This window comes from Helobdella robusta (genome assembly GCF_000326865.2).
Source record: "Helobdella robusta unplaced genomic scaffold HELROscaffold_14, whole genome shotgun sequence".
In the NCBI taxonomy this organism is placed as follows: Eukaryota; Metazoa; Annelida; class Clitellata; order Rhynchobdellida; family Glossiphoniidae; genus Helobdella; species Helobdella robusta.
The window spans coordinates 3,713,476-3,728,475 of NW_008703782.1; the positions used below are offsets into that span (position 1 = coordinate 3,713,476).

The window sequence follows — 15,000 nt, forward strand, 5'->3', positions numbered from 1 at the left end:
TGCATCCATCCATCCATCCATCCATCCATCCATCCATCCATCCATCCATCCATCCATCCATCCATCCATCCATCCATCCATCCATCCATCCATCCATCCATCCATCCATCCATCCATCCATCCATCCATCCATCCATCCATCCATCCATCCATCCATCCATCCATCCATCCATCCATCCATCCATCCATCCATCCATCCATCCATCCATCCATCCATCGATCTATCCATCCATCCATTCATCCATCCATCCATCCATCCATCTATCGATCTATCCATCCATCCATCCATCCATCCATCCATCCATCCATCCATCCATCCACCCATCCATCTATCCATCCATCCATCCATCCATCCATCCATCCATCCATTCATTCAATCACCCACCCATCCACCCATCTTTTATTCACTCATTCCGAACATTCTTCCATGTACGTACATAAAAATATTTATTCATAAGATGCATTTTAAAATGGCTAACAGCAAGCAATGTTCAGGCAGAATTGTCTTCTTTGCCATCAATTGAAACAGCGCTGCTAGCAATGTTAAAATGCAACTCTTGATTAAATACGAGTTGCAAAAATTTAGTTTTGTGTTTTGTGTTGTGTCTATCGTTAAAAGACTACTTAACTGCAAATGGGCAGCAATTTTCAGTAACGTGTTAGCGTTGATTACTCCTATAGATACACACACACACACACACACACACTCACTCTCACACACACAGTATATATATACATCACGTTTTTTCTATACAAGTCTACAATATTACAATATCGGCAACCAACTATATATTCTTCACCCCATCAACACACAAAAAGCTTAGCAACAGATAAAACCGAATGTCAGTTTTACAAAAAGTTGTAAGTATGAAAGTATGCCTAATTTAAACTGAGCCACACCACACTATACAACAACAAACCACAACACTATCACACCACACCACAACACTATCACACCATACCACAATACCAACACACCACAATACTACCACACCACACCACACAACACTACACAACACCACAACAAACCACAACACTACCACACCACACCACAATGGTACCACACGACGCATGGCCAACATATTAAGACAAATTAATGACCGACATGCTTCTTCGCTGGACAACACGGGAAAAACATTTTTCCATCCATTTGTTATCATCATGCTGAATATAAAAAATTCCCCAGTTGAAATAACTTTTTGTAGTTTTTTACTCACTACTGTTGCTAAATTGTTGAGTATATTGTGTGGAAAGTGTCACAAATTGTTTCAAATTGTTTTCATTTTTATGATTTTATTGACGAATATTAACTTGTTAGCATGCTGAATTATCTTATCTAAAGTCTGCCGTTATTGGCTAATTTTTTTCTCAATAAATGGTGCAACTGTAAAATATTTTTTACGAGTTGCTGAACTTCTTAATCTGTTTCTTTTTATTAGTAAATTTAAAAAATGTCTTCAAATATATATATATATATATATTTTTTTTTTGCTTGTCAAATTCAAACATACTATTTTGTACTATTAATTTTGAAGATGTGCACGTTTGAAGCAATGGTTACGTATAAATTATTGACGTTAAATATGAATAACATTAAGGTAATAGTGGGAAAAAATCCAAAATAACCATGTGAGAAAAATTCCAAATCACAATTTTTACGACCCTAAATTTTTTTTCAAGTGTCAGCCTCCCCCCATCAGCAGCCGACATAATCGGATCAAAGACCAGGAAAAAATTTTAAAAAAAGTACTGAAAAAAGTTGTCAAAAAAATTGGATGAAAATAAGAAAAAAAATAAATGAATGAAAATGTGAATAAAGAGTTGAGGTAGACAAATATGAATGAGAAATAAGAATGGAGATAAAGGTGTGATTGATGTTTGCTAGGACTGACTGACTTGGTACGTAGAAAATGAGCTTCATATTTCTTTCTGCACACACGCCTCCTTCCTTGTTCAACAAACCTTCAGATCGGCCTGTGGACGTGCCTGGATGTGAGGTTGGTTGTTTGTTTAGTTGTCTGTCTGTTTGTTTTGTTGTCTGTTTGTTTGTTTGCATGGTTTGATTTGATCTCTACTGGTTGACGTTGTTGAAATTGTTGATTGCGTTCGTGTCGGTTATGTTCATTCATTATGTCGATTGATCATCATTAATGTTTGTTATTTGAATGAAATGTCTCCCGTATAATTGAAATTGTTGTGTTGTTGGTGGTGGAGTTTTAAACGAATTTTGTTTGCATGCCATCAACACTCATAAAACACCAAAATAACTTGAAACTTGCTTTTTGTAAATATTCATACAATGTTTATCTTTCACCGTTCAAAATTTATATATTAACACGCACTAAAAGGGCAGTTTTACGTAAAATAATAAAATGACCAAAAATATTTATTGGAATAATTTATGAAAATTAATTGGGACTAACTGGTCATGTAGTAACGCGTGTCCTCCTTGAATGTCATCTGACCGGGAACAGAGGGGTTGGGAAGGATGGCCAGCGTGAACTTGTTCCTCTTCAATGGAGTATCACACTGGAAAATCTTGCTGTTCGGATTTTTTACGTAACAACCTCTGTATTCCTCTTCAGATACCTGCGCGTAAGTGTGTTTTAACCTCAGATTAGATTAAAATTAGTTTAAACAACTTCTTTTATTTCATCTTATGAATATTATTTTTTCATAAAATTAAAAAATTAACAGTAAGCTAATGTCTTAGCAGGCAGCATGCATACAACAAATGAACAAAGTGAGGGTTAAAGATAAAATTGTCTTAATATGGGACAATTAAATAATAATAATTTTAGCAACAGAAATAAGTTTTATAACTGAACAAGACGATTTAAACGAGCAACATCTTGAAGGTTGTAGAGCAACAATGAGAGAAGGTGGCAGGCACGTACCCATCTGAGAACGTAGACCTCCATCACGCTGGCATCCGTCGTGTTGGAATATATGGGGCAGATGATTTCGATGTAATCTCCCATCATTATTTCCACAGACGGAAGGTTCGTGCTCTTCTTGAACCTGTCACAAAATTTCAAAAATAACTTGTGAGAAACATATTGAGAAAAAACGAGAAACAACCGCAAAATAAAAATAGCATGTTTTTTATAAAAAAAAAGTTAAAACAATTCAAATTTTTATTTAAAACAAAATTTATTTAAGTAATAAACTATTTTCAGTTGAACAACAGTAAATTATATGTATATAAGCACAACGTGTTCAAGTGTAATGTCAGCAGTCATAAATTCAGGTTTCAAACAATTACCATCTCAAGTTTTTCCTTTCAAGCTGGAAATGAAAAATGAACCAAAAATTATATTTTAAAAAACATTCCGGATGAATGAAGAGAAAAATGTTAGAGAAACATTTGAAAATTGTGCATTAAGATGACGAATGTGCATCCTCTGATTATGCACAACTAAGCAAACTCTGAAGAAATCGCAGCGAAAAACGCACACGTGTGTATATATAAGCGTACAGAGTTAAGTTGAGATCACGTACAATTACATTCGCATCACGCACTCCTGTGTTCATCATAATTTCCAAGCAATCGAAGCACAAAATGGCTTTTTTACGCAGAGGCACAGAAACATGCATGGAAGTATAAATCAGATTTTCCTCGTACAGGCAGACATGTTGGTATGTTGCTGCTTCGAATATTCAAATGAGACGAACAACACACATACAACAACCTTACGTATAACGTTGGCATTTTGTGGTAAAAGTGTGTACAACTTTCGTACGAGCAGTTGTACTACACTGAGATATGAGTGCACAGTGTAACTTGCATCCTCAAATCAGCAAGTCACACGTGAAAAGATAAGCATACAATTAATGTTGCTCCCTCTTACTCCATTCCATTTCGTCCGCAATGTTATTTTATTTACTGAACCATGCAATCAATTTACTGAACCAAACTCAATCAATTCTCTTATAATCTCAAAAATTCAACAGAATTCTTTATTTTAATAACTGATAAGCGAGTACATAATATAAAAAACACAAAAACACATGTGAACAATTAATTTTTATTAGTGAATGTATATATTCAGGCATGTTTGTATGTATGTTTGTGTATATGTTTGTATGGCAATTTGTAGGTATGATTGTATGTATTTTTGTGAGCATGTTTGTCTAAAACTAGAGACACATATGATTGGCTCGAGCATGTGGGAATGTATAAACTGTCCACATGCTAGGCAATTCGGCAATTAACATTCCAATTTTTTATTTGCAAAACAACATACAATACAAAATACAATAAGATATGACATACAATACAACATACGATACAACATACAATGCAACATACAATGCAACATACAATGCAACAAACAATAAACTTAGTTAATTTTTATGTTAACAACTTGATGAAAACAATGGTGCTATAGCGATGAGAGGACTTCACTATTGGTGATATTTACATGACGGTCATGATGAAGATGAAGATGAATATGATGACGGTTATGATGAGGACGATGACGTTGACGATGACGTCATCGCAGATATTGTTCCAATGGACATTTCATGTCATCATTATGTGGATAATGGCGACCGTGAAGTCGTAAAAGGTAAATGGATTGTTGTTCTGAAGGTGCATTAACGTTTTTAAAAGTTCTCTCCAAAAAATGTTGCTTACTAGTTCGACAATCAATTTAAGTTGCGCATGTGTTTTGTTTGAATTCATCAGCCGGGAATATGTTAGCGTCACAGATGTTTATTCAATCCTGCGAAACATATTGTGATAAACTGGCAAAGATACGCATCAGCAGAAACATGACTCACGCACACACAACAGGGCAATAACAACTCAAAAACATTTTGCATACAGAGCACAGTGAAAAATTATTTAAATATCTAAAAACATCCGTCTCCCCATAGCTAAACTTTTTCCTATCTGGTGTTTAACTAAACTGTCTGGTGTTAGTGAAGATAATTTTTTGGCGAGGCAAATTTCATGAAGCCAGTAGTAAAAGTAAGAGCCGGTTACATCAGCTATGTAAAGTGAGGCGTGTGGTTGGTTCCTAGGAATGAAAACCCCGCGAAAGTCTGACGGTAATGACGGGCAATTCAATAATGCATTAATTTAATAAGTCCCAACAACTGAAAAATAATCGGCAGAAAGCGTACCATCACATTAATAATAATTCATAGCAAGAACCGGCATGTTTTGAGTTGGGTCGTGTGGTGTGTGGTACACGTTGAGTCGTAGGTGTGTGTTGCGCCTGTTGTATACAGCATGAGATAACAAAGTCACATCTTAATGGAGTGGAGTTTGTTACACGAGTGTGTGTGTGTGTATATATGTGTGTGTAAGTTTATGTGAAACTTGAATACACACAAAGCCGGTGCGTACTTGCTTACTCACAATTTTCTTAATTTGAATAGACGTTCGAGATGAAATTGCGTTCAATAGCAGCGTTGTTCCTTTATCAGCAATTAAATTAAATGCGCATGTAAACAAGTAGAGACCAAAATTAACACAACAAAAACAACATTACAACAAGTGCTAGCGTTAACATAACAACATACACACACACCCACACACACACAAACAGACATACAGACACATACACACACACCCACACGCGCAAATACACACACACACAAGCTTGTTGTTCCTACTGAACTAATTATTTATAATTTGTTTTAATTCTTTTAATATTTCTTTCTTGATTATTTATCGATTTATCCATCCATCTGTTATTGTCGCTTTTCATAGTTTGGAAGTTTGTTTGTGAATTCATTTTTAAACTTATTTAGAACAAATTAAAAAAACAATTTCTTGGCAAATAAAACAAACACACACTCTCTCATTCAATGTATATCTTTTAAACAATTTCAGAAAGCACCGAACAAATAAGTAAGAGGAGGATGAATTGGATGGAATGAACTGTATTGCATGCACTCACTCCCAATTAAGATGTCTAACTCTAATAACATGAAGCTAGAGCAAGAACATTCGCACGCACACTCCTACACTCGAATCCAACTGAAACTCAAACCCAGCACTAGACAGATTGCACTAGGAATAAAATACTTGAGCAAACAATTTCTATGGTTTTAATTTTGAGAACTACTTCTTACAATATTTAATCTGATACTTAGCGAGAAAGATTTGAAAACAATTTTTACATTCTAAATCAAAAAGAAATTTAATACAACTTGGGGAAAGCATTTTAATAGGCAGGTATCATTGTGTGACGTAAATACTATTATGAAAAATGTAACGTTTGTCAAGCATTGCGTATATAAGTTATTGCAATGTATCTGAATACATGTTCAAATCTCGCAATAAAGATTGATGTTGAAAATATAATTGCATAAAAAAATCTGAAATGATTCAAATTTTTTTATTTGCTTTCTCTTTTAACAGGTCATGCTGACGTTTCAACTGTTTGTCATCAGAGTTAACGAGACGGTACAAACATATGTACTCAGCGCCAACTACAAACGTTCAACAACAAAAAATAATGTTTAACAAACATAGTTTAATAAAAGTTAAAAGATTAACGCTGCTGAGATGTGGTTTTGGAGAAGAATTAGCTGGACCTCTCATACTTCGAATGAGGATGTATTAAAACAGTTTTGTTATGAAAAGAGAAAATTACTACAGATAATCTGTTCGACGGAGGCAGTTAGAGTTTTTTGGTCACATCATGCGGAAGGAAAGAATGGAAAATCTAAAAACTACTGGAAAGATTGCAGGGAGATCGCGGTCAACAACGAATCCTATTCATGAAGTCCTTGTGTCACTTGTTGAATATCACCACATTTCAACTCTTACAAAGTGTTAAAGCTCGAATTTTGTGAAAGTCGATGGTCGCCAATATCCTAAAAGGATAAAGCACGAGAAGAAAGCTTAATAATTTCACGTCAGAAATATTATTCTCCCAAACATTTTAGATGTAGTCTTATTTATTTGTTATCAGCAGATTATATTTAAGAAATCAAAACGTCAAAAAATTATCTTCATTGTTTTAAGCTCGTTTGGACATTCTATGAATGGGATAAAACAAAATAAATTAATAAGTCTTATTTTTGATTGGGCTATGATGTTTTTGAAATTTCACGCACACACGTACAACTGGATATATCCATGTGTAGTAAAAATTTATATTACAATTATATTTATACAAGTACTAGATATATTGGACATAGTAATACCTATATTAAACATTTCAAATGGCAAATTACTACAGCGATGACTAACTGAACTGGGAAAACATGTGGATGAATGATAGAATGGATGAAGAACTAAATTATGTTTGAGGTAACATGTCATGTTTTTCATTTGCCCAATTAATATTTGGCAACCTGCAGGATGAACATGCTAACGAATGAGCAAAAAAATAAATTAAAATTTTTAAAAATATTCACATAAGCAAATGATCAAACAAACAATAAAATCAAACAAACAGACGAACGTACGGATATACAGACAGACGAACAACAAACAACAGACCGAAAATTATACAAACTGAACTAATAAACAACAAGTGCGGAACAAACAAACAAGCACCAAATGAAACAATGAACGAACATATAAACGAACAAACAAGCAAACAAGTGAACGTAAAAATGGACGAACAAATGAACGAACAAACGAAGGAACAAATGAAAGAATGACCAGTTGTCATCACCGTGGGTGACCAGCATGACAGCCTATTGAAGATGCATCTAAAAGGCTCTCCACACGGCGATGATGAGAATACGCACAATACCACACACAAACACACACACAAAATACACACTAACAAACTCACACACACACACACCCACTCATTCACACACCTTCATACACACACACCCAACCGTACCCGTTATCTTTATCCCCAGGTTCAAAACATACTCTGCTCTTAAAAAAAAGAATAAAATACAGAAGATGTTTGTTATCATTCACGTCATTATTATGAATTCAATTGTTATCGCGAAATCGTTACTTACGATTAAATCGAGAAAACGTCCCAAAACACAATTACAACAACGTCACAACATTAAGCCATGACATCAAGTTCACAAGTCGTATCATGTTACAGTAAAACACACCTTTTATAAACAACTCAACAAAAAAACTAAAATCAACACAACATCCCATTACAACAACGCAACATCAAAACAACAACATCACAACAACATCAGCAACAACATCACATCAACAACAACTTAGCATCAACACAACAACACATGACAGCATCAACACAACATCAGCAACAACATCCGCACAACCTCTTCTATGACAGCACAGATGTTGCTTCTAATTCCCTATCACCTATCAGACACTTCTCTATCAAATTGATTTATATCTATTTTTAAACGCATGTGCACAGACACAACCGCGCACACATACACAAACACACACACACAGACGGACGGACACACGCACACAGACGGACAAACAGAGATGGACAAACACACACACACACACAAACGAAATTGTAAAATTGATTGTTCGTTTTAATTCACGCCACTTTTTGTATGTTTGCAAGAAAACACATTCATCACTTACGTATTTAATTACTCCACTTATTTATTCATTTATTTGCTGTTCGTATATTCATCCTACTCTTCATTAATCAACCTATTCGTTTTTACGTTCATTCATTCAATCATTCATTCACGCATTCATTCATTCATTCATTTATTTATTCGTTCGTTCGTTCATTCATTCATTCATTCCAATCGTTCCTTCGTTCATTTTCCCATGCATCAAGTTTCAAACAAATCGATTGTTTACTCATGCAGAGAGTTTGTTCTGCATTCAATTGATCAAAAACACGCGCGCGCGCGCACACACACACACACACATACATACACACACACATACCTACACACACACACACGTTTGCATTTGCACATAAAGTGGTACGCCAATTGCACATACAGTTATGAATTTTGCTTACTGAAAAAAATACCAAAAACTTAAAAGATAAATTATAAACAAAAAATATTAAATAGCCATATAAAGCTCAAACATATTTGATTAGTTATTTTAAATAAATAAGCAAATACACAACAAAACAAAACAACGAAAACATTTTTTTCAAGAATTTTTATTTCTTGATAAACCGCGCCCGACCGCACTTTTTATCTGAGGGAGCCTAATGGCTGAGACAACTTTTTACGTTTAAAGAGCACGTTTGAAACTTTCTCCGTTATTGATCTTGGCATTTTTGAAAACTTTTTATTCATTTTTTTCTCTTACCCCTAATATATTCATTAAAATTCTATAACTGATAAAAATTCTGGCAATACATCAACCATCTAACTATCGGAGCATCTTAATTACACATTAAAAAAAGAAAAAAGGCATGCATTCACACTCCAAACACACTCTTTTTTCCTCTCTCTCTCTATCATTCTCTCTTTCTATTTTTCTATCTCTTTTTCTCTTTCACACCCACAGACACGCACACACCCAGAAGACATATCGCGGTAAAATTATGAAATATAAAACTTCACAACTTCAAGCTCTTTACGGTCGGCACGCAATTGGAGGTCGCGTTGCAAAGAAACCTCACACGCAACGAAATCATTCAAAGCGCGTTTAGAGGCGTGAACTCACAATTAATTCATTCCGCTTTTAGCGTCTATCGATCAATTTTTCATCATCGTTATCACAACTTTTAGGCCTAGAACAGTCTTTTTTAATCGCTCAGTAGTATGCAATTCAGCAATTTAAACTCTTCATAATGGTCGTGTTTTTATGAAAATGAATGGCCCAGTTGACATTTGCAGTCTATTATCTAGAGATTTATAAATAATTCCACTATATATAATAAAAATTTAAAAAAATAAATAAAAATAAAATATGAATAAAAATAAAAAAATGAAAAAATAAATTTTTTTTTGCTGAATATATATATATATATATATATATATATATATATATATATATATAGATATCATGTGGATAGTATATTTTATATATCATGTGAATGGATATTATATCTTGTACATCCAGTGGATAATATATCTGACATATCCTACGGGTAACGTTGTTACTAGGAGAATAGCAAGCACTTGTACGTAAGTAAAAGCATTTAAGTAAAGAATTCAGATAAGCATGCTAGTATAAAAACATATTGAATTATTAAATGGAGCACATGGAATTATATTCTGTAAAGTGCTTAAGGAAGATAACATAAAAAAATCATGATAAAATAATATATGCCATAACAAAGATAACATCACATGCAAACACAAACACTCGTTGATGAATGTATGTGCGTGTGAGTGTTTCGAAATGTGTGAGGTGATATTATCACGGAACACGTACACATGAATGAACACGTACATATGAATCACATTAACATTCAACATGAGCTCTGCAAACTGTTGCACGAAAAAGGCAGTAAAACTGATTAACCCAACCACGTAAAAATTGAAAAAAAAATAGACAAAACAGCCATACAAACGTGCAAACATACAAAAAATAAACATAAAAATATACAAACAAACTCACAAATAAACAAACAAACAACCATACAAACACCCCTACAAACTAACATACCAATAACAATAACAGCCATACAAAACATTGCAAACTGCGATTTCTTCCCAGCTCCATTAAGAGCGTCAAATCGCCTTCCTGCTCACGGAAAACGAAGGAAGTGAATGTTTAAAAGTGAACTACACTTCAAAAACCTGTCATCACTTGATTGATGAATAACAAAAGCTCAAATTAGCTTACATACGTTTCTCTTCAAATCATCAAATACAGTTTATTTTATATTAATTTAATATTCCGGTTAACAAAAATTATGTCAAACAATTTAAGTTGGCCTAGACAAACGGTTTTATGATTAATCAGAAACCATCAGGTTTTTTGTTTTGTTTTTTGTTTTTGTTTTGTTTTAACCTAAGCAAAAACATAAAAATTAAGTTAATACATGAATTGAGAATTTAAGAATTTCAACAAACCAGCAAATTAACGCAATTTTTATTATTAAATTATTTCGATAATCACAATGAACCGCAAAAAGATTACAACTCATAAAACTGGACATCTCAGAAGCGCATAACTTTTTTAACGGAAAAATGCTGATCGAATAATGCATTTACTCCATATTTTTGCACTTTATCACTTGGTTTCTTTATCTCTCTCTCTCTTTCTCTTTCTCTCTCTCTCTTTCTCTCTCTCTCTCTCTACCTATTTTCTATTTATCTTTATCTTTCATCTATCTCTATCGTCTAACTTTACATTTCTCTCTTTGTCTCTTTCACTCTCTCTTTCAAAGCCTTTTTTCATTTTCTTCAAATCTCATAAATGATTATTATACAAAATAAATAATGTAATATAAATGAAAACAAACGCTCATGTAGGGCAACTATTTAAATCAATAATATTATTCAGAAATGGGCGAATAAAATTAATACCTCAATAAAGCGTGGCTCACGTAGGAAGGTTTGTAGGTAAGCACGTTGACGTAATAAAACACACCACAGCACACCATAACACACCACAACACACATCACACCACACAACAACACACCACACCACAACACACATCACACCACACAACACCACACTGAAACACGCTACGCTACACTGCGTATTGTAAGCGCTAGAAAATCTCAATTTAGATTTTTACATAAAACTTGAACTGAATTTAAATGGGTGAATAAATAATGATATGCTTGCCGTTGTGATGATGTCGTTGTAGTTGTCGTGGGCGGATGGAGAAGTGGGAGAGTGCAAAAATAAAATTTATAAGGGAAAATATATTTCTAGTGTGCTGATTAAAATGCGGTTTGACCCAGTGAATGAATGAATATTGCATCGCAAATTTAAAAAAGATTTTAAAAAGTTGCAAAATATTTGAAAAACGAAAACGAAGAAGAAATTTTTTTGTTGATAACTTAAAAATAAAGGCAACAAGATGAATGAATGTGTGTGAAATGCAATTAACATTGGCAGCTGAATCCAAAAAATTGAAGGAAGAAAAATTCATCAAAGCACGCAAACAACATCAACAATATTTATAACAACAACAACTGCATCAGCAGCAGTAGCAGCAACAACAACAGCAACAACTACAGCAACTACAGCAACAACAACAACAACTGCAGAAACAGCAGCAGCAACAACAACAACTGCAGCAACAACAGTATCAACAACAACAACACATTTTTTACATCAATACTCATGACATAAGCAACGTCCATCACAACAACAAAACTCTCACGCCAGCAGGATGGCATCGAAACACATCATAAATCATGAAAAACTACATCAAACAAACATGACGTCAGTAGAGAAACTACGTCATCATTGTTAGTAACGCAAAATATGACGTCACATACATTAACAAGCATAATCGATAAAAACGAGACAACAACAACAATAAAGATACTTTATAAAGATACTTAATAAATAAGACTACAGCAACAACAAACTAAAAAAGTTTAATAAACAATAGAACTAACTAAAACAGAAACCAAAGATACTCAATAAACATGACAACAACAAAAACCAGCCAAAGATGCTAAATAAACAAGAAAACAACAACAACAAACCAAAGTTACTTAATAAACAAGACAACAACAACAAAGTTTCATTTTTCTCAACGACCTTACAGAAACTGGAATCAACTTTCAATTTCTGAATAGGCAAAAAAAGTGATTGATGGACGAAACGATGCATGAATAAATAAATGAATGAATTGCCGAGAGATGAATGAATGAAAGAAAGTATGAAAAAAGAATAAACGAAAATTCACGAAAAACTGTAATTAGATAGAAATATGAATTTCATATGTGAACTAGTTGATTGATTATCACATTTATATTCGAATGGTGTTCGAAGCATTATTTGTTTTACAAAATGTCTAAAGCCATATAACAACAAAAAAATTATGGCATAATTTAATAGCCTGCTGTTGTTATTATTATTAATTGCAGTAAGTTTTATAATTACAAAATATGAGTTTGTCACCAAGAATTGATTTGTCTCCAAGAAATGTATTGACAGGAAAAAAAATGACAAAACCAACAAATTCGCCCTAATGAATTCTGATTAAATTATAAATTTGAACTAATTTGAAAGTTTTACTCATTAAATAATATAAAAACAAAATGTCTCTAAATCGAAGTACTTGCAATTTTGGAGGCCCAAGGTACATTTTACGAATTATAAACTTATTATAAACAGTTGTTGGTACGCATAAAACTCATTGTTCTCGATAGAAAAAAGTAAGTTTTTTTTTTATAACAAATGGCCACCCACCTCCAAAGTTTTTAACTCTCTTTCTAAAGTCGTTTGTTTTTGTTTAGTTTTACCAGTCGTTGCAGAAAATATTTGAAATATTTTTTAATGTAAATAATATTAAAGGTTAAGTTTGATTTTTGAAGATGGTTTATCCATCGGCCACTACTTCTTCGAGTATTGTTTTTTAATACTTTATAAAGTGAACATTGAATATCATCCTTCCATCATCTTCGCTGCTGAAACCAACATCATATTGTAATCATTTTATCATCTCCGTGATCTCTGCTACCTCTGCTATCGACTTTGTCAGCGTCTTCAACGATATCACAAACCAAATCATCATTTCATCCTATAAGTAACATCATCCTATTGCTTAGTGATCATTCACTAGAGATACAATCACACCGATGTATTCATAATTAAACTTATCTTCTCTCTCTCTCTCTCTCTCTCTCTCTCTCTCTCTCTCCTGCTAAATGTGTGATGTTCTCAAAATGTTCAGCCAGCCAACAGCAAGGTGAACATCTCTCATTCTCATCATTCTCCTCACCAGGCAAATCTAACGACAGTGAATTTTGTTTGAGGCACATCGATGCTTTTGCATTTAACAGCCATTTGGTGGTCATTGTGTAACATCGAACACCAACTGATACTCTTTACTGGACAACTACACTTTTGTTATCCTCATTTTCGCCTTTCAGCTCTATTACAACTTAATTTAATATATTTACACTCAGTTACACGAAAAACTTCGTTCAATGAAATGCAACTCACCTACCTATCAGGCATCACGTTCCTATTAACCACCAATTCTATTATGTCAAAAATCATTGTACATCAAAAAAATTAAAATGTGTGTGTGTGTTGTGTATGTATTTGTATAAAGATGGGTACGCGCGCGTGTGTGTGTGTGTGTGCGCGCGCGCGCGCGTACTTGTGAGTATGTGCGTGTAAAATTCAATTACAAATTTTCTGTTTGCAATATCGAAAAGTGCTTCCAACAATTACTCTGCCAGGTCACACACACACACACACATTCCCAATAATTCGTTTGGCCTATCTCCAAGCAATTTATATTCCTTTATTTCATGGTCGTGTTTGAAATTTTTTTTTGTAAATGTTTCAGATATTTGTTTAATATTATTATATTAAATAATTTTTTTTACAATTAATATTAACTTGGCTGTCTATAAATTCACTGGATCAAATAAAGAAGGAGGCCAACACAAGCAAAGCTGTTGCAAAAACGCTGAAACTATTTTAATGGAAAAAAATCAAGTTATTTTATTCACACCAAAAATACGACAGGTGAAATTAAAATACACAAAAAAAAAAATCTCACATAAACTCAAAATCAAAAGAAGGTTATTACAGAGAAGTAATTTGACGTGTGGAGGAGCGAGTGCTGAACTAAATTGGGCTGACGTGCCACATATTAAATAGCACTATCCAATATAAACAATGCATCGAGGTAATTGAATATTTGTAATCACGGAATGTATTCATAACATGTGGGTATCAGGTGTAGGTGTATGTATGTATGTATGTATGTATGTATGTATGTATGTATGTATGCATGTATGTATGTATGTATGTATGTATGTATGTATGTATGTATGTATGTATGTATGTATGTATGTATGTATGTATGTATGTATGTATGTATGTATGTATGTATGTATATATGTTTGTGTGTGGGTGTTTGAAAGTGAGCGAGTCAGTGTTTGTGTTATTGTTTCTTGTTTCTACTTAGGAGTGTTCATTAGCGCGTTCGTCTGAATGTGTATATT

At 33.5% G+C, this 15,000-nt stretch overlaps 1 protein-coding gene across 1 annotated transcript; it reads right to left on the reverse strand.

Annotated features, from left to right (window-relative positions):
• Nucleotides 1–491: 491 nt before the first annotated feature.
• Nucleotides 492–3,712, reverse strand: HELRODRAFT_169042 (hypothetical protein; the record flags this gene model as incomplete). Its single annotated transcript, XM_009014876.1, has 5 exons — nt 492–556; nt 1,897–1,986; nt 2,424–2,589; nt 2,898–3,021; nt 3,693–3,712. The coding sequence occupies 5 exons, from the start codon at nt 3,710–3,712 to the stop codon at nt 492–494; spliced, it is 465 nt and encodes a 154-aa protein (XP_009013124.1).
• Between the last annotated feature and the right edge of the window lie 11,288 nt (nt 3,713–15,000).